The sequence below is a fragment of the Pipistrellus hanaki genome (genome assembly GCF_964339955.1).
Source record: "Pipistrellus hanaki genome assembly, chromosome: 10".
Classification (NCBI taxonomy): domain Eukaryota; kingdom Metazoa; phylum Chordata; class Mammalia; order Chiroptera; family Vespertilionidae; genus Pipistrellus; species Pipistrellus hanaki.
This window is the reverse complement of record NC_140512.1, coordinates 23,598,840-23,625,909: the sequence shown is the minus strand read 5'-3', so window position 1 is coordinate 23,625,909 and position 27,070 is coordinate 23,598,840. Positions and strand designations below refer to the sequence as shown.

Below are 27,070 nucleotides of genomic sequence, written 5' to 3'. Positions count from 1 at the left end.
AGAAGGCAGTGCTGTGTGGTCTGAAGTCTATTCTGAGGAATGTCTGCACAACATTTCAACCATTATAAGAATTCTTTTTGTCTTGGTTTACTTCGTGACTTTATTCTCTTTTTATTTAGCTTGTCTATCAAATGTTTGAATAGTCTATGCGAGTGAAGCACCATGACATTTTAATTTTCACTTACTGAGAACTGGTGAACTCCCTTTGAAGTGAAAGCTTGTGTTTTTGTGTGTTTTGAAAATCGTGACTAATGTTCAGTCATTATCTTAAAAAAATGAGATAGATGATTTGTGATTCTAATCTGTCAAGAAGGGTTAGCATGCCCTTAATAAAAAACAATAGATGGTAGGCATCGGTGACCCCTCTTAAGAATCTCTAAGTAATTTAAATACAAGGAAGACAGTTTTAGAGCCTGGATCTACAGATTCAGTTTTGGAGTTGAAACATACAAATTTTATTTTTCTGACCAAATGTTCAAATAGTTAAAATTTTGTTTAAAGGTAATTTATCGCCTTTACTCTTACCAAACTTTTTTCACAATGACTTTGTTGATTTTATTTTTTTTACTTTTGTTTTTTAAAAATTTGCCTCCATATGAAATGTTGCCATTTACCACATATCTTAAGGGAATGTTTTCAGAGATGGAAGCAATGCCATATGTACTTTTACGTTACATACTGGATTTCTCTATTTTGTACTTTTGCTTTTCATTGAGGTTGACTATTGTCTCAATTAGTTTAGTAAAAATGCATTTAGATGGATATAATCAGAGGACTTAGAAAGTATCTGAATCACTTACACAAAAGCAAAATTTAAATAGATGTTTGTGAGGAAAATCGGTCTTCAGTGATAAAACAGTGTCTTTATTGATTTTTTATTTAGACATTTAAAAAATCTAAATTTTCTATAGAGATTGGCCATTTTTAATTTTGATCTATTAAGGCTAACCCAAAGTAGTTGACTATGAAAATTTCTTGCAATAGCTTAGCTCTCAAAAAAAGCAACACATTCTACTATAGCAGTGTTTCTCAAACTTTTGACATATGGGTACCCCTTCTATAATTTTCGTGATGCTGAGTACCCCTCGTACTCATGAGAACATAGAATTAGGCGCAGCTAAGCACAGTGCAGTGCATATCCCCACCAAGCTCCGGTGCAATGCGTACCCCCACCAAACTCTTCCCGTACCCCTGGGGGTAGGCTTCCACACTTTGGGAAACACTGTACTATAGGGATAGCATTCTTTTCTGCCACCTTCCTCCACCCCAACAATGTGCTAATAATCATTGGGGGCTTTGACACCCCCTCCTTTTTTTCTCCCCCGAATGAATCCTTTTGTTTACCCCTCCCCCACCCCCATCTCCCTTTACTCTCTTCCCCTTTCTGTTATCTTTTTCTCTCCTTCCTGTCTACTTTTCCACTTCCTCCTATCTTCCTACCAACTTTTCCCCTCTCAGCCTCTTTCTTCTTTGCTAGCCCCATTTCTCTTTCCTCTCCTCCTACTTTTCCTTACCCCTTCCCGCTCCTTCCCTTTCCCCTCCCCTTTCTTCTCCTCCCCTCTCTTCCCCTCTCTTCTCTCTCATAAAACATGGATATGCACTTTACATAAATAACTGGACAAAAAAGTTTGGTATGCAGTAATAGCAACATCATTCCCTTCTTTCCCCTTTCAGGAATTCCTGTTTATCAGAACTGTTAGAGACGGGACTAGCTACAAGGAATGTAAAATGTTATAATTACAAAGAATGACTTCAGTGCTGAAAGCTCTCTTTCAGCAGAGATTAGGCAAAGAAAAGTTGTGGTCATTGAGGTTGTGTCTGCTAAGTAAATACTAATTACACAATCCATTCCTCATTATGGCATTTACTTTTTAATATTCCTTTGTGCTGCTACAATGAGAAACTCCTAATTATGATACACCATTGAATTATTTGTGAGGAGAAGGGACGGAAGAGCTAGTTCATTAGAGAAGCCAATACATGTACAGTTCTTAAAACATCAGATTACCAATGTTTACGGAGTTATTTTTAATTTAAACTGTTTTTTCAAAATCTGAATGTGAAATTTATGAATTAACCATCAATATATTCTGATGTTGAGCAATAAACATCTCTGGCTGCATGCTGCGAAATTAGTATATTGTAAATAGTACTGCTGGTAAACTCTTAGAAGTCTTCTGTATTCTTTTCTCCCACCCAGATGAATACCTCTACTCTGGAACAGCTTCTGATTTCCTTGGCAAAGATACCGCATTCACGCGGTCCCTTGGGCCTACTCAAGACCACCATTACATCAGAACTGACATTTCAGAGCACTACTGGCTCAATGGTTAGTGATTTTCTCACTTTTGATTGTTTTGCCTTGCTTTTGGAGAGATAAGAAAGTCATTATTATTCATGCAGATGTGTTTTGGGATAAGCAATTTAGTTCAACGTTTTAAAATAAGTTTGAAATAATTTCTCACTAAGTTATGCATGTTGCATATATAATAATAATTGACAATTATTGAATGTGTGCTATTGTCCTTGACATTCCTATGTTCTAATTGATTTTTTAATATTCTTAATGACCTGTGAAGTATATATTTAATGAGTATAAATTTTTAAAGATGAGATAGAAGTTGAATAATTTGGTCAAGATCTTACAACTTGTAAGCTGCAGAGCTAGGCTACAAGTTAGCAATCTTTCTCCTGTAGTCTTTTGATGACTAAGTCAAAGTCTGTCTATGAGCGAATTGAAAAGGGGTTAGATTATAATGCTAACTTCTTTTGTTTAAAGATAATTTATGTTTTGGTTAAGACATCTTCCTCCAAAATTTTAAGCATGTTGATATTGTCATTAGTTTGATTCCTTTTTTTTGTTTGCAATCATACAGTATTCCAAGTTTTCAATAAAACAAACAAACTTCTCCAAAAAAACAAAACAAAACACAAAAAACAAAAACAAAGCCTAAATATATTTATTTAATTCAAGGAACAATGCAAGGGTTTTTTTGTTTGTTTGTTTGTTTGTTTTCTACTGCCTTGCAACAAGTCAGGATTTATCATTGATGTTTTCATATCAACATAGGAATTATTCTTCTGCAAGGAAGAATAACATAACGTTGCTATCTAAGCAGGCAAGCAGCATTTCTCATTCCCACCATAAATATTGGGTTTTAGTGGAGGAGGCCAGGGTAAAAACTTCCTAGGGGCTATCTCTCTAACTCTTTATGTCATTCAAGGAGTGACAATATAAACAAAAGGGAAAAACATTTATTTAGTCAAAACTTCCAGATCCATTTGTTTATAAAACAATGTCAATTTCATTGACCAAAATAGAACCCATTATTAGGTAACACAAGTTTAGAATATCCCCAATTAAGTGATTTCTCAACACTCTCTTCTGGAGCCTTGTGAGGTTTTGTGGAAATACTTGATTTGAGAGGAACTCCATAAATTTTACCAAAAGAAAAGTTTAGTCATCTGCTTGGTAACAAGATATACTTAAGGCTTTAAAGTGAAATATATTAGATTGTATTTTCCAGTCTTGAGGTGGCAAATATCATTATATTGCTATTTAAAAGATTATTCTATTCTTTTTCTTAACTGTGACATGTCCATAAAAAAGTCTGAATACTGCTAGAACAATAAATATAGGAAATATTTATTCAACTATTATTTGCCTCGCAGGGTTGTTCTTTGGGCTATGTGGAGAGAACATGGTAAAAGTAGAAAGCTTTTGAGTTGGTTGAACATTTTATCACCTCTTGACCTTTGGGCTAAGATCAAGTGAATTGGTTGAACATTCTTTTAATAAACACCATTTGACAGCCTATGGCATACTACTGGCTATTCTATACACTGGGCCTGAAAAGATTATGCAGGAGGGTTGCTAACCTCAAGCAGGACAAATACCTGAGGCATAAGAGGAGAGTGGGATATGAAACTAGAAAGCTGTAAATATCCATAAACCAATGAGAAGTTATCTATCTTTTAATTTATATTTTATGTTTTTGAGGAATAGTTGACAAGTAACATTATATTAGTTGCAGGTATACAACATAATGACTCTATATCTGTATATATTATAAAGTGATCACCACAGTAAGTGTAGCAACATCCATCATCAGACATAACACATTTTTTTCTTGTCATGGGAACTTTAAGATTTATTTTCTTAGCAACTTTAAATTATGTAGTACAATATTATTAACTACAGTCACCATGCTATATTTTACATTCTCAAAGCTCATATTTTTTTTAAATATATTTTATTGATTTTTTACAGAGAGGAAGGGAGAGAGATAGAGAGCTAGAAACGTCAATGAGAGAGAAACATCGACCAGCTGCCTCTTGCACACCCCCTACCGGGGATGTGCCCGCAACCCAGGTACATGCCCTTGACCGGAATCGAACCTGGGACCCCTCAGTCCGCAGACTGACGCTCTACCACTGAGCCAAACCGGTTTCGGCAAAGCTCATATTTTTTTTAACTAGAAGGTTGTTTCTTTTGAACCCTCTACACCATTCCCTGATATTAATTAGAGAATCAGATCTTTGTTTTTGATGAAGGTAACTGACAATTATATGAGGAGAATGATGACAGAGAAAGATAAGAGACCAAAAGCAGGAAATCAGGATGGAATAGGAACAAAGGTAGTGGCAGTAGAGGTGGACATGAAAATATACAGAAATAAATATTAGAAGTTGAAGATATTTGTTTGGGAATAGAAGAATTTGAGGAAGATTTCAGGAGAACATTTTGGATAGTGGGGAAAAATGGCAATTAAAGTCATCAGAAAGCAAGAAATTGGAGGTAAGAGAAAATATTCACCACAGAAGGACTCAATGGATTGAAGGTAGGCAAATGATTAAGACTGAGGGAGAACATTTATGGTTCTAGAGCATTCATGTCAGATTGCTTAGTGGTTAATGACAGGAGTGCCATATGATCTGATTTGCCTGGATATTTCCAGTTTTAATATGTTCTATAACTCTCAAATGTGCCCATTTTAGATAAAAATTATAGCTCTGTTTATGTATAATTTAGTTGCCTACATTTAAATATTAACCATCACTTATTTGTGACCTTGGTCAAATCTTTTTTTGTCTGAAAATTTGGAATAATAAAAGTATTCACAGGGTGCTGAATTCTGTGAAATTGTTTCTTGTGTTCTAGTGTTTCCTAAGACTATATTTCCATCCTTTTCTTAGAACTGAGTGCCCTTAAAAATATTTATTTGGATATCTTATATTTCCATCTCGGATGAGAAGAAATGGTTGTTTAATATGGGAGTAAAGATATCTAAGCCTTAGCCTTGATTATACTACAAAAGTGCTTTGAAACATTTACAAGTTATTTGGTGACACTTTGAGTTTCCTCAAATATGTACATAGGTAGATAAAGATGTAGAAATAGGTATATAAGAGACTATTGTGTCTAAAATCTAAAATTTTATGAGTCTAACTTTAAAATGATCATGTTTTCCCTTTGTAGGCTATCTTTAATTACCAGTTTCCTGATTTTTATCTGTCTTAACTTTCTTAATTTCATCCATCCAGTTACCTTGAAATTATCTTTGATTCCTTCCTCTTCTCACCCTTTATCTAATGTTTTGATAAGGACCTTTACTTCCTTCAAAATATATATTGACCTTGTTTTTTTCTTTTTTCCATTGGCTTCATCTTCCTATAGGTCTCCATCACCTTATCTCAATACAATTTATAATATGTTCAGTATTTTATTGACATATTATATATGTCATTATTTTATTGTTTCTTACATCATTTTGGTCTAGCCAGTCAGTCAGTGTGAGCATTAAGTCAGAGGTTTGCTGAGGGACAAGCAGGCTGCAGTTAGAAGAGCACTGTGAGAGCTTCAAAAGAACCAGTTAGTCAGTTTCTCGGTCCATGAAAACTAGGACAGAGCAAGGGAGAAAGTACAGAAACTATATGAAATTCTTATAATGAGCACGTACCTGGCATGCTAAGGCTAAAAAAAGATCAGCTTGCTTAGGGAGAGTTTCTGTCCTCTGTTCTGAGAAGTGGCCATTTTTCAGTTGTAGTCATTCTAGGTTCCAAAGACAGGCCATGGGGTCATCAGCTGGTGTCAGCAGTGTGGTGAGGACAAAGCACATTGTTAGAGAAAATGTGCTGATTACTGGGAATGAATGTTATCGCAGACATTATCTTATTCAACCTCATACTCCACAGATGAAGATTCAGTGTGAAGAAGGGATATGTCCAGGTCTCCTAAGTACCAGAGCCATCTTTCCATTACAATATCAGCTTCTGACTAGAGCAGCATATCAGGTCTCCTGAATTTGGAAGCTTGACTCCTATTTTGGTAGCAATTATGGGGCTAAAACTCAGTTTCTTCCTTAGCACTGGACCTAATACAGTTAATGAAACAGCTTAATTACTATAGCTGAAGTATGGAAAATGAAAACAAATGATGGTGCTTCAGTTGCATATGTTTTTGTTTCCTCCCATGAAGTAAAGCAGAACTTTTGTTTTAATTTTGCATTTTTTAATATATGGGGGCAGTTTTTATTTGCAGTTTCTTTGGGAGTGATCTGTTGGCTATAAATTCTCCTTCCACACAAAAGAACATTTGTTATGAAAAAGATGTTACGATAAGTAAAAGAAAGTAAGAAAGTCATTATAGGTTGTCATTGTGTAGGTGAGCTCATCTGGGCGAGAGGTTCAGAGGGAGAATGAAAGTGATGTGTAATACAGGCCATGTGGATTTATTCCTTCTTCGTTTGGCAGTAACTCTTGGTGTCATGCTAAAAGTTCATTTGTGAAAATGCGTGAGTGCAAACTCCACCCCTATTAGGACATGTGTTTCAGATGCCAAAGAGGGAAAATGTGGCATAATAAAGCCCAGGTGTCTTTTGGTATAATTTTTATATTATTATTATTATTTTTTAATATTTTATTGATTTTACACAGAGAGGAATTGAGAGGGACAGAGAGTTAGAAACGTCAATGAGAGAGAAACATCGACCAGCTGCCTCTTGCACGCCCCCTACTGGGGATGCACCCGCAACCAAGGTACATGCCCCTGCCGGGAATCGAACCCGGGACCTTTCAGTCTGCAGACCGACGCTCCATCCACTGAGCCAAACCAGTCCCGGCAATTTTTATATTATTTAATTGAGCAACAGTACATGTCCTATACTGATTACATGATACCTATTTTACACAAATTAGGCAGCAAGTCAGGAAAGTTTCTATCAAGAAATACTAACATCATGTTCTAAGACAGGACCGCAATTGAATCTGAAAAAAAGAAACTCTTTATTCTTGAAACATGTGTATATTTTTCAACTCATAAATATGCATATTGTTTAAATCACAGAACAGAGTACTATTTGATACTCTTTCCCCCTAATTACATTTCTTCATTTAGTAAACATTTGGCTTAAACACTTCCACTATTCAATTTTCTTACAGTACTCCAAAACAGTTTCCTTATAGTACTGGAAAAATAATCATCATTCAAAAGAGAGTTCAATAAAACCAGTAAAACTAAGTCACTGAAAAGACACAATAAGACTATCTGTTGTATATGTATAAATGGTCATCTATGTCCTTGACTCTTAATTTTAGATCCTTATAAGAATCACCTATATAGTTTTATTTATTTTTGTCTATAAATATATTTTAAAAATACACATGCCAATGCAACTGGAAATTTTCATCCAGTGCTTGGACATTGCATTGAGACATCTGCAAATTCAAAGAAGTTATGTAGATGGTTATTAATGTCTAGTCTGTGTATTTGGGAGCCCACAGTTGGTTGTCTTTTCTCTGCCTATATTGTCTCAACCCCCCTTTTAAGTCATTGAAAACAAGATGGACCTTCATAGCCATATATCCTGGACATATGTTAATATCTCCTTAATCTAGATTGTAATTGGTTTGAAGTGAAGCTTTAGTTTTATTAATTTTTACATTCTTTGATTCTACCAGTTTTCTTGTTCTAAGTGACAAACATAGTAGTAATTAAAAATAGTTTTCATTTTCATGAATTAGCTGAAATCTTAATACCGCATTTGTAGGAAAATTTATTTCCACAAAGAGTTTTGTTTCTTTAAAGAAACATAATGTATTTAAATAAAAAATGAGAAGTGTTAATTTGTTACAAAAAAAAGAACTTTTACTTTGCTCAGAAATTCAAAACCAAGTGTTTGTAATTTATCAATAATTTAAAAGACAGCTGGAGGGGGAAATCATAACACCTTGAGTGGACTTGTTAATGGACCTTGCTAATTTAAGATTAATTAGAAAAAAAAATTTAAAGCATCCTACATAGTTTTCTAAAATTTAACTTTTGTATAATATAATCTAGGGTCACATGAAAGTGAGATTATCAGGAGCATAGGAATACATTGGAGTTCTAAATTCCAGGAACAGAATAGGGAATAATAAAGAACAAAGTGAAGAAGTTGGTGCCCATATCCTCCCCATCCTTCTTTTCCTCTCAACACTTCTCAGAGAAACAGTTGGATGGTGACCAGGGCTGACCCAGAGAGCTGGGGTGGTAAAGACTGAACTACCCATTACTTGGAATTAAACATTAACTTTTGTCTGTTGAACTGCTCTGCATTTGCGGGGAATGATTTTTAGTCTCCTAGGGCACACCACAATCAGATCCCTGGGCAAATCTCTAGAGAAGGCAGTGTTGATCTTTCTTACCGCCCATTATTTCTTCTTCTTCTTCTTCTTCTTCTTCTTCTCCTTCTTCTCCTCCTCCTCCTCCTCCTCCTCCTCCTCCTCCTCCTCCTCCTCCTCCTCCTCCTCCTTCTCCTCCTCCTCCTTCTTCTTCGGTGTTGTATGTGGTGCGGAGGGTTATCTTCTCTTCTTATATTTATTCCCTGAACAATGCTCTGTACTTCCTTCTATTGTACGTATTTGGTATTTTCCATTTAGCTGAAGTCCTTTCTTTATTTCTCGACTACTGTCTTAGTCAAAAGGATTATTTCTGAACTAGCATCTTCCAGTTACAGATCTGTTACCTGGTTAATTCACAATGATATACAATTAGGACTTAAAATGCCTATAAACAAGAAATTAATAACTCAACTTGTCATTAGTGTAATGCAAAGGGTTTAAAGTATTGCCAATGTTTTTTGTGTTTATTTTCCCCACCTACTATGTATTATAGACATCTTTCCATGTAGCACTTTTAGAACTATTTCATTATTAGCCTCTACATATTATACTAATAATTGCTTGGATGTGCACATTTTTTTTCTGGTTTGTGGTCCTAATAATAATAATGATTATCACCATTATCATCATTTTAACAATAAACATTTACTGAACACTTATGTGTCAGTCACTGTCAGATACTAAGTACTTTATATATATTAGTTCATGGTATCAGTTATCCAAGTAGGTAGATGGTATCGGTAGTCTCCCATTAGGTGTGAGTATCTTGAGGCATGGAGAAAATAAATCATTTGCCCAAATTCATCTTTTCAGTAGGTGGCAAAGACATGATATGAACCTGGAGAGAATGTCATCAAAGCCTACACTGGAGTTGATCCACACACTATTTGTTGTTGGAAATTACACAAAATGCACCAAATAATGTCCTAATATAACACAATGTAGGATACATTTATAGTTTTTCCTAAGCTTTTTATGATAGTTATTGTGGCTAAAAGCAGTGACTCCACCATATAAAAGAATATAAGTCATAGAATCTTTAGGAGTGAAAGGGTAAGTTAAGTAATTTAGTCGAGATGCAAAAATTATATCAGCCAGTCATGTTCTCATCTGCTCTCTAGAGTTCCTAGATAACTTGTTCAGGACCTCTTCATGTGAATACATGTTTCTATGGGTATCATATTTATTTTTTGTGTCTCATTCCCCACATTCCATTCATGGTTCATTTTTTTTAATTCTGCTAATTGTTTTACATACAGAAGATGCCTGTAGTATTGTGGCTAAATTATTATTTTAATTTATAGCTTCTTTTCTTTCAAACAGGTGCCAAATTTATTGGGACTTTCCCCATACCAGACACCTATAATCCAGATGATGATAAGATATATTTCTTCTTTCGTGAATCATCTCAAGAAGGCAGTACTTCGGATAAGATGATTCTTTCTCGAGTTGGAAGAGTTTGTAAGGCAAGATATATTTATTTTACCTAAGCATGCATGTATGTGTCTGAACAATTACCCATGAAATGGGGAAGTAAAAGTTAATGTCCACTATTAACAAGTGGTAAGATATATTCCTACTATCTTACATGTATAATATTTGAGATCTGAAAGGAAAACGGGGAAAAAATGATTCAGCTTTTCCAATGTTTAGTTTCCTTTTCCAGTGCCTGAGCTTGTTGCCCAGGTGTGAGTCTCTTTGGCATCTCGCTCCTTTCACTTATGCTATATCCCTTTGCTAATTATTCCAGTAAAATCACTGCATTGTCCTAATTTGTGGAGATTAAGATGTTCTTACACATGAAATAATCTGATTTAAAAATTGAAAGCAATTTAATAAGCCATAGAGAAAGTTAAATACTAAAAAAAAATCATATCGTGTATTTTTTACCAAAACACAGATCTCATCACATCTAAAATTATATGTATTTACTTGGGTCAAATAAGTTGAAAATGTGGTTCTAGTATTATTATAATAATTTTTTAGAACATTAATCTAGATTTGGTTCTGAAAGAAAATGAAATAAAGAGAAAAAAGAGCAAACAAATCAAAATGCTATAATTATTTTGAAGAACATAATTAGTTTTTTTAGTACTGCTGTTTTATGTAAATTACAGGAAAATGCAGAGACTCTATGAGACACTTCCATTTTGTGCCACCAAAGCTTTTTTAGTATTTAACTTTCTCTATGGCTTATTAAATTGCTTTCAATTTTTAAGCTCTCTCATTGTTTCAGTGGTTGAGCATCAACTCACTGGTTGATTCTCTGGCAAAGCTCATTCCTAGGTTTTGGGCTCAGTCCCCCAGTAGAGGGCAGCTGATCAATGTATTTCTCACATCAGTGTTTCTATCTCTCTGTCCCTCTCCCTTCCTCTCTCTCTAAAATAAATTAAAAACATTTTTTTAAAAGATCTCATTTGAGTGAATGCAAGCTTTGTAGAATAATAATGCTACTGGATCTTCTTATGACTTTAGTGTATTTTTTTTTTTTAGTCGGATTTATCTTAACTAAAATAACTTTTCCTTTTTTTCTTTCATCTTTTCAATTCTCACTTGGGGACATGCTTTATATTGATTTTTAGAGAGAGAGGAAGGAAGAGAAAAAGAGAGAGAAACATCCTTTGGTTGCCCCCTGTACTCACTTCCACTGAGGATTGAATCCCCTTACCTAAGTACACTACATGCTCTGACAGGGAATCAAACCCAGAACCTTTTGGTGTATGGGACAACACTCCAACCCATTGCCCCAGGCCAGAGCAAAATCACTTTTCTTAAACAGATATGTGCCTCCAGTATTAACTCAGTTATTAAGTGGGAGAGCTGTTAAGCCAATCCGTATTCACCAAAGCTTGCTGAGGTCTTTACAAACTTTTTGTTTTCTCCAATCTATCTGAGCCTATTACCTTTTTGTCTCAACCAGTGTCCTCAGGCTTTTGAACACTTCCAGGCACAGTAATGCAAACCATCACTGCACTTAAAAGTGCTAATGAAAACATGACTTCTGAGTGAGGCCAACTTGTGAGCACAGGTGATTCTTTACTGAGTGGCCTAGTCCATAATGCTGTCACCCACTGATCCCTTTACCCCCAGGGGACAGACTTTCTAAAAAACATCCTTATTATTTCAGAGTCTAAGAATGCACAGTAATTTCTCTTGAAGCCTCTTGACTGGAGATGAATGGCCATTGCTAGTGTGTTGGTGTGCTGAAGCGTGCTTTTTAACAGCAGTACCCTGACCCTGAAAGGCTGTGCGGTGGGCTGACAGCATTTGTTTAAGTGAGCTATGTTAAAGAAGTCATGAGGATTGCAGTCAATTAAGTGTATTTTCAGAGTCACTTTCTGATTAACTTGTGTAACAACTGTATACTATATAAACTGGTGCAATACTTATTTCTTGGTACATTTAATCCAATTAATGGATGAAAATTAATTTATGATGTTGAGTAAGGTTTTTCCTGCTATCAATATCCTGAAAATAATCTTAGAGGTAGAGAAATAAATTAAAAAGAAATGTAGTTGCTCCATTTATATATGAAATTCTTTATTAAAAATGCAGACTAGACTTTAAGTGTCAGCCCTGGGATATTTTATTTAAACTATGAACAAAGTCCTCTAAAACTGAAAAGGCAGAGAGAATTCTAATATTGGAGTCTTCCCACCACAAAACCTCTGAGGCCACACAGCAAGATTTTGACATGCTATTGTTTTTGGATAAAAAGCTAACAAATTGTGAGATCAAATAAGGACATGTGATAGATGAGTTTTCTTAAAAAAAGATATAATAGAGGTTCTCACATTAGCATATCTCTACTCAATCTCTGTTTTAATTGAATACCATCTTTTGAATTTCCCACTTCACATATGATCTATTGGTCAAATGTTTACAATATTTGGTTCTAAATGCTTTCTTTGTAATTTCTCAATTGTAATGCACCCTGGCCATGGCTTCAAATTTATTTAATAATTTAGGGTTACTGTGTGGCAAAAAGAGAGTATTTCTCAATGGAGACTTCACTGACAAGATGAAAAATCTTTTTAAAATGTCACATCCTGCAAAAAAACAAAAAGTTTAATAGTGCAATACTTATTTTTTGATAGATTTAATCCAATTAGTTGATATAAATTAATTTATGATGTCGAGAAATGTTTTTGCTACTATCAATATAATGAAAGATAACCTTAGAGGTGGAAAAATATATTAAGAATAAATTTGGTTGCACCATTTGTAAAATTATTTACTAAAAATATAATATAGACTTTAAGTGTCAGCCATGGGATATTCCATTTAAATTATGAACAAAGTCAGCATCATCTTTGTTGCTGTTACACGTTTTTCACATAAAAAATGTTATTCTGACATTATTTGGAATATCTTGCTTTTTATTGTTTATTTTTTTAACTCCCATTTGATTAGCATAAGATTGTTTTTCTATTTTCAACAAGTAATAAATAACAGAGTGCATCTAAGTTTGACATATAAGCAAAGATCTCAGAACAAAGAGATCATGTTAGAGAGAACTAAGTTAACTGTGTATACTGTACTGAGTTTACAGAGCTTTTCACTAACCTGGGAGTTCTTTATATTACTTTTTTCCGCCAGGATTTTTCCATACAACATACTTATTTGGAAATATTCAGGTTTTGTTGTTTTTGCTGTAATTGTTGTTCGTTTTAATTTTTAATAGATAATTTCAGCCCAATGGAAAACTATTGACAGTTCAAGAGCTCCCCAATTTTTCAGCTACTAAACTAGAGTAGAAGTGGTTTTATTGACTTGTCAAACGTTTTCTTTTCAGACTGAGTAGTCTATAGTGATTGATGGGAAGGGGGTTTTGAAAGGAGGTTGAGATAATACAGGAATGACTAAAGAATCATTTACAGAATAAGAGGAATCTTTTTAAATTTCATAACCCATTTATTCACTATTTATTATTTTATTTTTTCAACAACAATAAAATATAAGTTCTATGCAAAATGCAGTTCTCTAAGCACTGGGAAATACACAAGCTTCTATCCCTTTTCTTTAAAACCTCATAGAACAGTGAGGGTAACAGAGATATAAAAATATAACCTCAATATAATGTAGTAGAGGTTAAAGCTGAGAAATCTACGTACAATTCAGTGAAGCTAAAAAAATGTGTCCTAAAGGGGAGGCGACAGGTATTTTAGGCATCATTGCCACAGAGTATATTTTGCTTCCAGAATAGTGAAACCATGCAAGTGGAACTCAAGGGTATAAATGGAAGCAATGCATTTAAGTTTGGGGTGGTAAGTTGGAAGATAAGAAAATTTGTTTCTATGTTAAGGTGTTTAAACTCTATGCTGTAGGCAATGAGAAGTTATAAATGTGTTCAGCAGATAAGTGAGCAATAATTTCAGGAATGCATCTGGGTTGAGAAATATTTGTGCCTTGGAGACATGTTAGGTGGTTTTCTAAAGATAGTAGGAATGAAGATATATGGTTAAGTTCAAGAGAGATTTCTAAGATAGAATCAAAGTATTGCTTTCTCAGAGGTCCTTAATTTATCACCACTCTATTAGTTGTTTGTGGTAGACTAGTGCTGTCCACTAGAACTTTCTGTGCTGATGGGAATGTTCCACATCTGTACTCCCCAACACAGTAGCATGTGACTGTTCATGTTGGCATAAGACTAGTGTGACTGAAGAAATGAATTTTAATGTTGTTTAATTTTAATAGCTTCATGTGGCTAGTGGCTACAACCAGAGTATAGACTACCAAAGCATTCATTTACTTAACACATTTATTGATAATTGACCCTGTGTATGACACTATGCTAAACAATAGTTATATAGAAGTATTTTTTTGAAAAAAGACATTATACTTGTACTCATTGAGTTTACAATTTAGTAGATGATATATGCATTAAACAAGGAAACACAGAGATTGTGTTTATATAATTGGCAAGTGTGGTACATGCTGTAAGAAAAATATGGTATAATGAAAAAAAATCACAGGGTGCAATTAGAAAAAATAAGTGGAAGGTATCTCTGAGAAAGTGGCTTTTGAACCAAATGTTGAAAAGGATTAGGAAATAATATGGCAAAGATGGCAGGCATGGAAAAGGATATTTCAGGTGGACTATGCAACTATGCATCTGTAAAAACAAAGAATTTGTTACTCTTTGAGACAGCATGGTGGACCTAGAGAGTATTATGCTAAGTGAAATAAGCCAGTCAGAGGAAGACAAGTATCACATTTAATACCTGCCATACAAGTTTTTGCATGCTTTTTCTTCTCTCCTTTGTCTGTGATGTCTTAGTTTGTATAGTTGTGTTTTTTTTTTGTTGTTGTTTTTTTTCCTATTCAGGTATTTCAAGATTATTAGGAGATGAAGTGGAAGGCCATATATATATATATATATATATATATATATATATATATATATATATATATTTTATTTTATATTTTAGTGGTCAAAACTTTTTTATATTATTTAATTCAGCAACAGTGCATGTCCTATACTGATTACATGATACCTAGGAGAACAGGATTTGTTTTCCCATAGTGGGTATGCAGGAAGCAGCTGATCAATGATTTTCTCTCATCATTGAATCTCTCTCTTCCTTTCCCTCTCCTTTCCTCTCTGAAATCACTCTATCCATCTATATCTATCTATCTATCTATCTATCTATCTATCTATCTATCTATCTCTATATCTATATATTTAAAATAGGTGCTATATTTGGCAATAAGAATGATAATTTTTGCCTGAATGATATGAATATTCAACTTGAGATCAGGTCTAGGTTTACATCTTTGCTCAACTTCTTCCTAGCTCAGTTTTTTAACTTAGAAAATGAGGGCACCCATCTTTCCCATTACTCTTTAACCAGTCAAACAGAATGCTTATATGAGATCATAAGAATTTGAATGTGACAGATATTGAGACAGGTCCTGGAAAACTGAGGAAGAGTGACTTAGATGTTTGTTTTCAAGCAATTAACAATCTAAGAGACTGACTTGTAAATAATGTAAATACATGGCCATACCACAGTGAGTTAAATGTCGAAAATAATTTTCACACTCATATGCGTCATACATCTACATTTTTGGAGCCAGTTCAACCAACTGTGTTTAGGAGAGGAAGAGTGATAGTATATGTGTATTGGGAGGTTAGAGACAAGTTAATTACAAAGTTACTGGGAAGCATTAATATTTTATTAGTTTTAAAAGCTGAATATATTGTCGTTATTTTGCCTTCATCTTTAGCAATATTGGGATCTTATTTCTGGACATAGTCAAAAGAATTTGGAGACATGTCTGGTGAAATTGTATCAATAATTTGAACAATGCACATTTTGGACAAAAGGTATGGACAGGGAGAGATACTAAGTAGTAAAGAAGCTGACATGGAAGATAATTTCTTAGGGTATATTGATCAATGATAGTCTCAGGAGAAAAAGTACTTTCACCATCCACAGAATGTCTTTCAAATCCAATATGCTTATTATTGCATAGTTGTGTCAATACTTTCCAGTTGTTTCATATTTAAAACTAGAGGCCCAGTGTACGAAATTCATGCAAGAGTAGGCCTTCCTTTCCCTGGCTGTTGGCACAGGCTTCCCTCACAGAGGGAGGCAGGGCCCTGACCAATTGCATGGCACCCACCTTGGCTGGCCTGGCACCAGTGGATGTCATAGCGTGGTCCCAGATGGTCGTTCTGCTATTCAGCCACTCAGTTGATTTGCATATTAGGCTTTTATTATATAGGATAAGGGTCTTAATCTAGAATGATTTATAAAGTCCTTGCCAGGCTCTATGCTTTGTTGATTCTGTAGAACAACCAATATTTTCAAGCACTAAATGGGGTACCTTACACCTTGGACTGATCTCATAGGTGGTAAATTACACAGATCTTGGTAAAGTAAGAAATGCTGACTGAACGTACAGGTTAAACAACATGATATAAACTCACTGAAAAAAATTTCTCTATTTACTTTGCAAGTTAGTCCTCTCAGATACTATTAATTCTGCTATGTGATGTTCATTGTGTGTGCATGTGTGTGTGTGTGTGTGTGCATGCGTGTGCGTGCGCGCATGTGTGTGTGTCCCTTGTAGCACCACCCTGTAAGTTAATGTGTAGAAATTCCAGTCACTTCAGTGAGGTTTGCTTACAACTTTCCGCCTCAAGGCTGTTTTGCATTATTTTTGGATTCTGTTCATTTTTGGAAGCATTGTCCATTAGCTTACTTATGCTAGCCCACACCGGATTCCAGCTGTAGGTTATGCCAGTTCTCTTTTTTGTTCTGCAGTATTTCCTTTGTCCATGCCAGGAATTCAGCTTGGATGGCTCTTTCACATAACTTGCCTGAGGGGGGCTAATTAATAGCCCCTTTGCCTCAATTCCCCTCGCATTGTCTATTTTGATATATGGTCCTATTTGGACAATTGCTACCTTTGAAGATTTGTGTTTTTAGGCCGATGACACTTTCCGTATTTATTGATCTCCGCCAGGTTGTGGTTTTTTGCTTACGCTCAGCATGTCACTTACAACCTAAATGAGAGATTTAGAGCCCATGAGTTACAGATGTGCTTTTGCTCCACTACCATCTGTTTTCCTGTCAGAAATTCCTAGGCGAGGGTTTATGGGGCTGGCTCTAGCTTTTTATTATTTAATGAACTCTCATCCTACCTGAAAAAGACTGCCGGATATGTCTAGATTTACCTCATTTTAATCTGTTAAATCTTAGAAATGGGATTTAAAAAAAATATTGTATATTATCCAAATCCTACATTTCTAATTTTTATAAGTTTTTGAAGTAGCTTGAAAAACATGTTCTCCATTTCAACTCTCCAATGACAAATCAAAAACAGTCATCTCTAAACACTGGGGTTCTTTTTAAGGGAAAATTCTGTTTTGCCTGAGAGCCTCCACAGAGTTGATTGCTTTGAAAACCACTGCATGTAATACCTGCCATACAAGTTTTTGCGTGCTTTTTCTTCTCCTCTCCTTTGTCTGCTATGTCTCAGTTTGTATAGTTGTGTTTTTTTGTTTCTATTAAGGTATTTCAAGATTATTAGAAGGTGAAGTGGAAGACTTTACACACACACACACACACACACACACACACTTTTTTTTTGCTTTTATAATTTAGTGGTCAGAACTTTTTTTGGCATCTCAATGAAACAGTGACATGATACTGTTATAGCATATTGCAAAGAAGACTCATAGGGTGGAAAGGAAAATGCAAAATTTTTTGACTGTGATTTGATTCAGTGGGTGTAATTCACTATCTTTCTTTAGTTCAATAAACATATTAAAATATCCTGATTTAAGTTCTTCCTCCCAGTATAACCATCTATTTTAGTACAGTATATCGAATGCCTTTCTAATGAGGCTCTTGAGATTTCATTCCAGGTTTTACTTAATATTTTTCTCACACATGATCATAATTTCAAGCTTCTAAATAGGCCATCCTGTGTTAAGATTATTATTATTACTATTATTTATATATACCATCTAGACTACCCATATTAAATTTACAAAGATTATCAAGTATATCTTTAGAAAAAACTCAGGGAAGATTGGGGCAGTACAGAGAAAAGTAAGTTGGACAATTACTCTGATATGTCAGTCACTTGATCATATCTCCAATATATCCTGGTACAACTGGGTCTTTAGGCAATTTGAAGGCATATTTGAACATAAGACTATTTAAAACCATCCAAGTACAGCTGTTATTATAAGTGGCATATCAGATAAGCATTTGAATAATGTAGTGAAATATAACATTGAAAACACAAGAGTATTAAATCGCCCTAATCTTATTTGTTGAATTTTAAAAAGAGTCTGCTGTGTGTTCACCTCAGTGTGACTTTTTCAGTTATGAAAACAAACGCAATTTTATTTATTTAGATTACTCTAGTATTTAGGTCACACTTCAAAAGAAGGTGGATAGAGTTCAAGTTAAAATCTCTGAGATTAGATGTTATTGCCGAAACCAGTTTGGCTCGGTGGATAGAGCGTCTGCCTGCGGACTGTAGGGTCCCAAGTTCGATTCCGGTCAGGGGCATGTACATTGGTTGCGGGCACATCGCCAGTAGGGGGTGTGCAAGAGGCGGCTGATGAATGTTTCTCTCTCATGGATGTTTTTAGCTCTCTATCCTTCTCCCTTTCTCTCTGTGAAAAATCAATAAAATATATATTCTTTAAAATGTTATTGATGGGTTACATGGGAGAAGGTGCACAAAACATGCTGAGAGTATGGTTTTCAAAGTGTTTCAAGACGTTCCTGAACAAAGATGCAGCATTAGGCAAAAGAACTAAGCTTTAAGCAAAGGAGAATTTATAATCTCTGACTCTAGGTTCAAACCATTTTTTTTAAAGTTCTTAATGTATGTCATTCTCCAGTGTTTATTGATTTAAAAAGCCTGGTATCCTTCAACTTAAACTCATCAGTTTGGTTACACATTTCTGAATACACATCCATATTCTAATAGGATGCATGTTCACAAATATCTTAGAGATTTCACTGATTTATAAAATCATCAAAATTTAAGAGCATTGGAGCTGCTAGTCAAACATTAAGTTTTCCACCAGCTTCTGTTTCACAATATGCTGGTGAAAATGACAATATTTATAAAGTGCTGAGAGACCCTCAAAGAGGATAGGACACATAGACAAAATCGTGTTTAACAGATGAACCCAGCATAGTGACCCTTAGGTCAAAAGACACACTCAATAAGAGTTCATGTGTGACAGCTTGTAGCTACTCTACATGGCTATGCAAGATTTATAGGGACGTGCATTTGCTGGGACAGTGGAAGGAAAATGGAATCACTAGCAACCTGCCTCATGACTACTCTACCCTTTAACAGTTACTATGATTACAAAATCATAGTAGTTCATAACATGCAGCCATCACCCAATCAAACGAAATACTATATTTTACAGTTGCTAAAAGATTGTAGATTGTGTTTTGTTTCATTTTTAATTTTTTCTTACCTTTTATATTAATCACTTAAAATCATATAAATATATATATTTAAAATTTGTTTTTGCAAGCATATAAAAAGCTATAGGGAATAAGAAAACCAGGACCCTCTGCACTCACCACCCACACTGAGCCCATGCGGTCAGGATTGTTTACACTTAATTTCTTCGTTACTTTCATCTGCATCTTTGTGTAGTAGAGGATGTCAAGGCTTTGGCAATCAGACCACAAAGAAGCTGTGATAAATAGAGTGGGGACGTGTAGGAGTGAAGGGTGACTAAAAGCTGCTGATTCTGACATCTCAATAATAAATCTATTGTGTTACTGAGAGGTTGTGTTCTTTAGAACTTCACAAAAATAAGCAAGGAGGTGACACTTTAATACAAAAGTGGTTGCCTCCCTTTCAGCCCTCTTGTGGGCTTAATGTTCTCAAGGAGGATTGTGTGGATTTGCAAACAAATCCAGGGACTGAAAGCTGGTCAACAAAGTCAGCCACTGACACTTCCCTGCAGGAGAAATACAACTCCTTGTGAACTGAACTTTGCCACCCAGGTCATGCTTCTGGATGTCTGTAAGAGTTACTATGCAGTCATTAAATGCTTATAATCCATTGCTGAGAGCTATTATCCCAGAAACTATACTTGTTTCCTTGCTGACAGCAGGTGGCTTTCATCTTTGACCTGGATTTTTAAAAATCTTTTTATTCCCGAGGGCCAGGGGAATGCGGCTTGATGGGTAGGCAAGAGTATTTGAAGATTCTTTTGTTTAAAGTATTGCAATTTCCATTTGTCAGGTTAAAAACTATGCAAGTACGGCTTAAATTCCTTTTCTGCCCAACAAATTTAGAGCTAGTAAAATAGCATTTTTTCATGGTCTGTCTTAAATATGGATGACATTTACAGTTCGAAAGAGGGGCAGTATTTGAAAATGGACCTTTATTGTCATTTTTATCTAAAAATGACCTTTATTGTCACTTTTATCTAAGAAAAGAATGTGACTGCTCCCTTTTATGATTAAGTAGTGATGTGTACAAATTTTAAACTTTAAAGGAATGTCCTCAAACAAATATTTAAGCTATCTATTCATTTAGCAAAATAATCTGAGCAACCACTCTGGGCTGTGGAAACTCAGTGAGCCAAACATGGTTCCTAGAATTGTATTCATGATAGTTATATATTTCCTTATATGTAAATTGAATCAACACTATTTTTGGTACTCATTGCTGATTCTCTTAAAATATACAATTGGGTAATGAAAATTTAATAAATATCTAAGTATGTAAGAAGAATACATTAAAATAGAAAGGTTATCACTAAAGCTATGCTTAGTACACCCTGGGCTCTGCTGAAAAAAAAAAAAAATATATATATATATATACACACACACATATATATATAAAGGCTTGGTGTGTGAATATAAAATGTTATAAATCAAGGGTCATGTGAAAGATGAAGAGATAACTTACCTTGTATTTTTAAAATCATTTAAAATATATTTCCTTTTTAATAATTCCAGATGATATATTTTCTCACTGAAATACTGCTATACATTGACACACGATTCGTTATTACATTAGGAGGAAACATTAATATTTCCTCATTTATGTTAACATCTGGAGTTATATTTATTAAATGACCTGAGGATATTAGCATTAACAATAACAGTCATAGCTAGATAAATCTGCCTTCACATCTGCAGACATATGACTTCATCCAATAGCTAGCTGACACACAGATTATTTTTATTATTAGCAATGATAATTAATAGAAATACTTTGTACAAAATATAATTTTAGAGCAATTATACATTATGAGAAAGTTATTATATACAATATGTTTTGTATTTATTTTCTTAAATAAAACCTTTTATTTTACTTCTCTGCTAATCACCAAATATTTTAGTAATTCCTCATTGTGTACTAAATAACATATGAATGCTTTGTCTGGTATTAAGGCCTTCCTTGATCTTACCCCAATTTACTTTTATAACATGTCCCCCACTATTTCAATGTATCCCATTCGTCATCAAAGCTATTCTTGACCCAGCTCTCTCTATACATGTTATGAATCATTCCACCTATTGTTCTTCCCCCTTAGTTTCCAGCACTTAGACTATTTCCTGAACTGATCTCTGCATGTCTGATCCTACCTATCATTTTAAGGACAGTATTAGATCTAGTTCTTCAGTGAAGCCTGTCCTCAATTTCCCACGAAAAATAAGATTCAAATTCTTTGGTATTTATCTATAGTTTTCTCTATACTTTCCTAAAAACTTTCAGCAATTTTATCTTGTACTTTTAGTCACTAAATATTAAGCATATTTATTAAACACTGACAAGCAGGGTGCTAGTGACACATCTGGAGTAGATGTTGGGTAAAAGGAATAAGAAAGTACATTTTCTGGTGAGAATTAAAAATTATTAGGAAACCAGCTAGATGTTATTTTTCTTTTTGTTATCACCATGTGTCAGAAATTCTAAACAGTAGCGGGGTCAAAATACAACTGCCATGAAAGGTTTTTGTTTGCTCAAGATCTAAATAACTGCTGTGCTGACCATCATGTTTCTATTATGGATATGTACACATATCTGTATAGTCAGCCTCCAACACACATAAACTCAGCTGCACACATGTTCTATTGCAAAAGCAAGTTCCTAATGACTTGGAATCATTCAAATTTTGAAACAGCGAGACATAGACCAGTCTGTGAGGTGTCATATCTTGTTTGTTAAGTGCGGATTTTAGTTCATGAATGGAATATTTTATTTCACTTGGTCATCTTTAAATTTCAAAATTACTATTTTTAAAGTTATTTGTTATAACCATAAAGGAAAATTCAATAAAATGTAATCGTTAAGTAATAATTATACAGAGCTATTGCTGAAAATGATTCTGTTGTTCAGAGGGATGTAAAATGTGATTAACTCTGGGTGTCATGGTGTTAGGTGCTAAAGCTATAAAGATAACTAGTGTCTCCAGACCTCTGGATCTTAATTGCCTTCTTAGATTTCCCCAAAATCTAAGAGGTTTCTGAGATTTGCTTTGTTGCTGTTATTATATCATCTTAAAAATCGCATGCTTGTATTATCCATGTTAACACCAAAAGGGATCTCTGCCTCCTCCTCCCATTTTCAAGAATAGCAGCTATTTGTATGAGTTTCAATTCTCGTGTTTGAAGTAGTCATTTAGATGTTTTCTGTAATTTAACTTAACTTTCAAAGATGAAAGAAACATTGGGAAGGCAGCTCCTAAATGTACAGCCTAGAAATTTGACAGTGAAGTTTGTATTAACTTTACAGATTGCAGATTACATGAAAGATAAAAGTTTTTTATAGACTTTAAATATAAAGGAAAATACATTAATGGAAATTATGGCCCTAAAAGTAATTTTTGGAGATGAAAATTAAGTACTTATTATATTTAAACTGTGAAACAGTCTCATTTTATTTATCATAAGCATAGCAGATCTAGTTGAGTCAAACAAAAAATCATATTATTGGGTCGGCAGCTAAGTAATTGCGGGTTTCACACATATATGGCTTCAGTTGAATTTTTAGGTTTGCAGACGTAGTAAAATGTAAAACACATTTTGTTATTTGATAGTTGGCTATTCAGCTGTTAATCAGTAAAAAAAGTTTTTTGATCTGTTTTGTAGTTTTCGTTTGGCGTTCGTTGAAAAATGGAAAATCAAAAGGAACATTTTCATCATATTTTGCTTTTTTATTTCCGCAAAGGGAAAACGCATCGCAAGCTCATAAAAAGTTATGTGCTGTTTATGGTGACGAAGCCTTAAAAGAACGGCAGTGTCAAAATTGGTTTGCCAAATTTCGTTCTGGTGATTTTTCACTCAAAGATGAAAGACGCTCTGGTCGTCCAGTTGAAGTTGATGACGCCCTAATCAAAGCAATAATCAATTCGGACTGTCACAGTACAACACGTGAGATTGCAGAGAAGCTTCATGTATCACATACATGCATTGAAAATCACTTAAAACAACTTGGCTATGTTCAAAAACTCGATACATGGGTTCCTCACGAATTGAAAGAATCACAGTTAACGCAACGCATTAGCAGCTGCGATTTGCTAAAGAAACGTAATGAAAATGATCCATTTTTAAAACGACTGATAACTGGCGATGAAAAATGGGTTGTTTACAACAATATCAAGCGGAAAAGATCGTGGAGCAGGCCAGGTGAACCAACTCAAACAACATCAAAAGCTGATATTCATCAAAAGAAGGTTTTGTTATCAGTTTGGTGGGATTACAAAGGAATTGTCTACTTTGAACTCTTACCACCCAACCGAACGATCAATTCTGATGTCTACATTGAACAACTAACGAAATTAAACAATGCAGTTGAAGAAAAGCGGCCCGAATTGACAAATCGAAAAGGTGTTGTATTCCATCATGACAATGCAAGGCCACACACATCTTTGGTCACTCGGCAAAAATTAATGGAGCTTGGTTGGGATGTTTTGCCACATCCACCATATAGTCCTGACCTTGCACCATCTGATTACTTTTTGTTTCGATCTTTACAAAACTCCTTGAATGGTAAAAATTTCAATAATGATGATGATGTCAAATCGTACCTGATGCAGTTTTTTGCTAATAAAAACCAGAAGTTTTTTGAACGTGGGATTATGATGCTGCCTGAAAGATGGCAAAAGGTCATTGATCAAAATGGGCAATACATTACAGAATAAAATTTAGTTCCATGAAAAAATTGTCTTTGATTTTCTTTTAAAAATCCGCAATTACTTACTTGCCGACCCAATAATTTGGTGTTCAAAAGGACATATTAAATTATAAATAGTAAGTATATGTTTTTATGGTGAATTATTCAATAGTTTAACTGTATTTGGTTGGATGAGAGAAGAAACACTAACAATTATTAAAGTCAGGCAAGAGTGAAAAATGACATAAGCAGTCTTAGAGTTCTGAACACAGTTTTTCAATTACTATCTTGTAGAGATAAAGAGAACTATTGCAGTAGTCAATGCAAGGAGATAGGAGAAAACAACATAAAATAAAAATAAGAGCTCTCTCCCAAAAGATTTGAGAAATGAAAAATCAAAATCAAACCTAAACTGGGAATGCTAAATGCCCACAAGAAAGTGCATTACCAGACCAGGAGAAAATAAAGGGAAGGTGGAAGGTGTACTGAAAACCCATACAAAAGAGACAAAGGATGACACCTACCTCTGAAGAAGATTTTTATGAGAAAGAACCTATAATTCTAGAAAGAGAAGTGAAAACCGCTCTGAAAATATTGGAAAGAAGTAAATAATCAGGGTTAGATGGAATACTGATATAATTATTTTAAGCCACTTTGTCAAAATCCTAAGGAGAAAATGTCCATAAATGTGGAAAACAAAGCAATGGCCTAAGAACTGGAAATACTCAATACATATCCCCATTTTGAAGAAAAGAGATGCCAAGGAGTCTACTAGTAAACTCTTAGGACCATTACTGTAATTCCTACACAGGTAAAGTGGCCCTCATGGTGATGCAACAAAAACTTCTCCCTTACCTGGAACAAGAAATGCCAGCTGTTCTAGTTGGATTCAGAAAAGGAAGGGGTGCTCTAACTGTAAGCATTTTTTAGATATGAAGTGCTGCAAAGAATTTCGGAAGAAGATTGGTCTATCCAGTCTAGACTGTAGTAAAGCCTTTGACTGTGTGAATCATGAGAAACTATTGGATGCTCCAAAAGAAATGGGTGTGCCTTAGCATTTGATTATCCTGATGTGTAACCTGCATTGTGGACAGGACACATTCAGATCAAAAATAGTTTCCTGTAGGCAAAGGTATCAAACCAGGGTCCATTTTAAGGCTAATAGGAAAAAGAACAAAAACAAAAACAAAAAACTTTATTTGAAATATGGTGTTGGAGGAGAGCTCCACTGATAGCCTGAACTGCCAGAAAGACAAACAGTAGGTCCTATAGCCTTGTCCTATGTTGGGATCATCATGAGAAGGCAGAGTTCTATAGTAAAGACAATAATACTGGGGGAAATAAAAGGCAGCAGGAAAAGAAGAAGACCAAATGGGAGATGGATGAACTCTATAAGAGAAGCCATAGGCACGAGTCTATAGGAACTGGGGCAGGGCTGCTGAAGACAGGGCATTGTAGACATCACTCACTCGTAGGGTCACCAGGAGTTGTCACTGACTCAATAGCATGTAACACACCCATTCCTGTTTATTCCATTTAATTGATTTAAATGCTTATATATTACTAAATGTTTTTTAAAAAATTAATGAAATGATCCAGAGTAAAATAAAATATAGAAAATCAAGATTGTTTTAATATGTATATGTTTATGTTGCCTTGGAGTTTAATTAGTAGGTAAATTTGGAAAATATTTTTTTTAACTCTATACCAAAGCATATTTATAAAGATGCAAATATTGACCTAAATCATATACATGATATACAAGTTGGTGCTAGAATTTATACAAGTTTAATATACTTGAACATTTCACACATTTGCCATTTAGTCATCAAAATAACCCTATCTCAAAGCATTAATTCAGTTTTATCTATGAGAAAACTGTTTTTAGTAGGTCATTGAGCAAGAATTGGCAAAGATGGAAGTCAATTCCAAGCCTGCCTTATTTATTTATGCCTTACATGCATCTACTCATTCAGTAGATGTATGCTGCTTACATTGAATTCGTTTAACCATGAGAAAAGCATTTAGTGTTGGGGGACAAAACTATCTTTTCTTTTTTCTTAGTTTTTATTTATTTACTTATTTATTTGTTTTAAATTTTTATTGTTGAAATATTACATATGTACCTTCCCTCACCCCTATTGACCTCTTCTCTTTTCCCTCATTTGAAAGTTCAAAGACTGGAATATGTAGGCTCTCTGTCTTTATAAGCAATGGCATTAATAGACACTGCCTGTCATCACCACCATTTTTAGTGGGTGATCAACTCATGATGGTAAATCTGTATCTTTATTTCTTTTCTTTTGTCAGAATGATGTAGGAGGACAACGCAGCCTGATAAACAAGTGGACGACTTTTCTTAAGGCCAGATTGATTTGCTCAATTCCTGGAAGTGATGGGGCAGATACTCATTTTGATGAGCTCCGTAAGTCACATATTTCATTTTTCTTAAAAAAAGTCTCATTGTCGAATTAATTCAGCATTTATTTATTTTAGCCCTGACTGCCTGATTATATAGCCCAGTACAATTTGAAGAAGTGGTTCTTACTAAATTTGCACACATAAGAAACACAGATGTGCTTTAGGTCTGTAACGAAACAATTCTTCCTCAGAGTTAAGAGGGAAACAAAACTACAGCCAGAGACACTAGCTCTGGGACTACAGTGCCCATGCATTATCCATGTAGTCTTTCACTTGGAAGGAGCCACTCTGTATACAGGTAGAAGGACCCTGGGTTCCTTATTCTGTGGATGCCCCCTGCTGGACCACATAGGAG

General features: G+C 34.6%; 1 protein-coding gene across 1 annotated transcript in view; it reads left to right on the top strand.

The window, feature by feature from the left end:
* Positions 1–27,070, top strand: part of SEMA3D (semaphorin 3D) — a 185,615-nt gene that overhangs the window by 121,916 nt on the left and 36,629 nt on the right. The window contains exons 7-9 of the mRNA XM_084897339.1: positions 2,201–2,329; positions 9,985–10,127; positions 26,605–26,719. Coding sequence (XP_084753465.1) covers positions 2,201–2,329; positions 9,985–10,127; positions 26,605–26,719 — 387 coding nt within the window. The remainder of the gene's footprint in view (positions 1–2,200; positions 2,330–9,984; positions 10,128–26,604; positions 26,720–27,070) is intronic.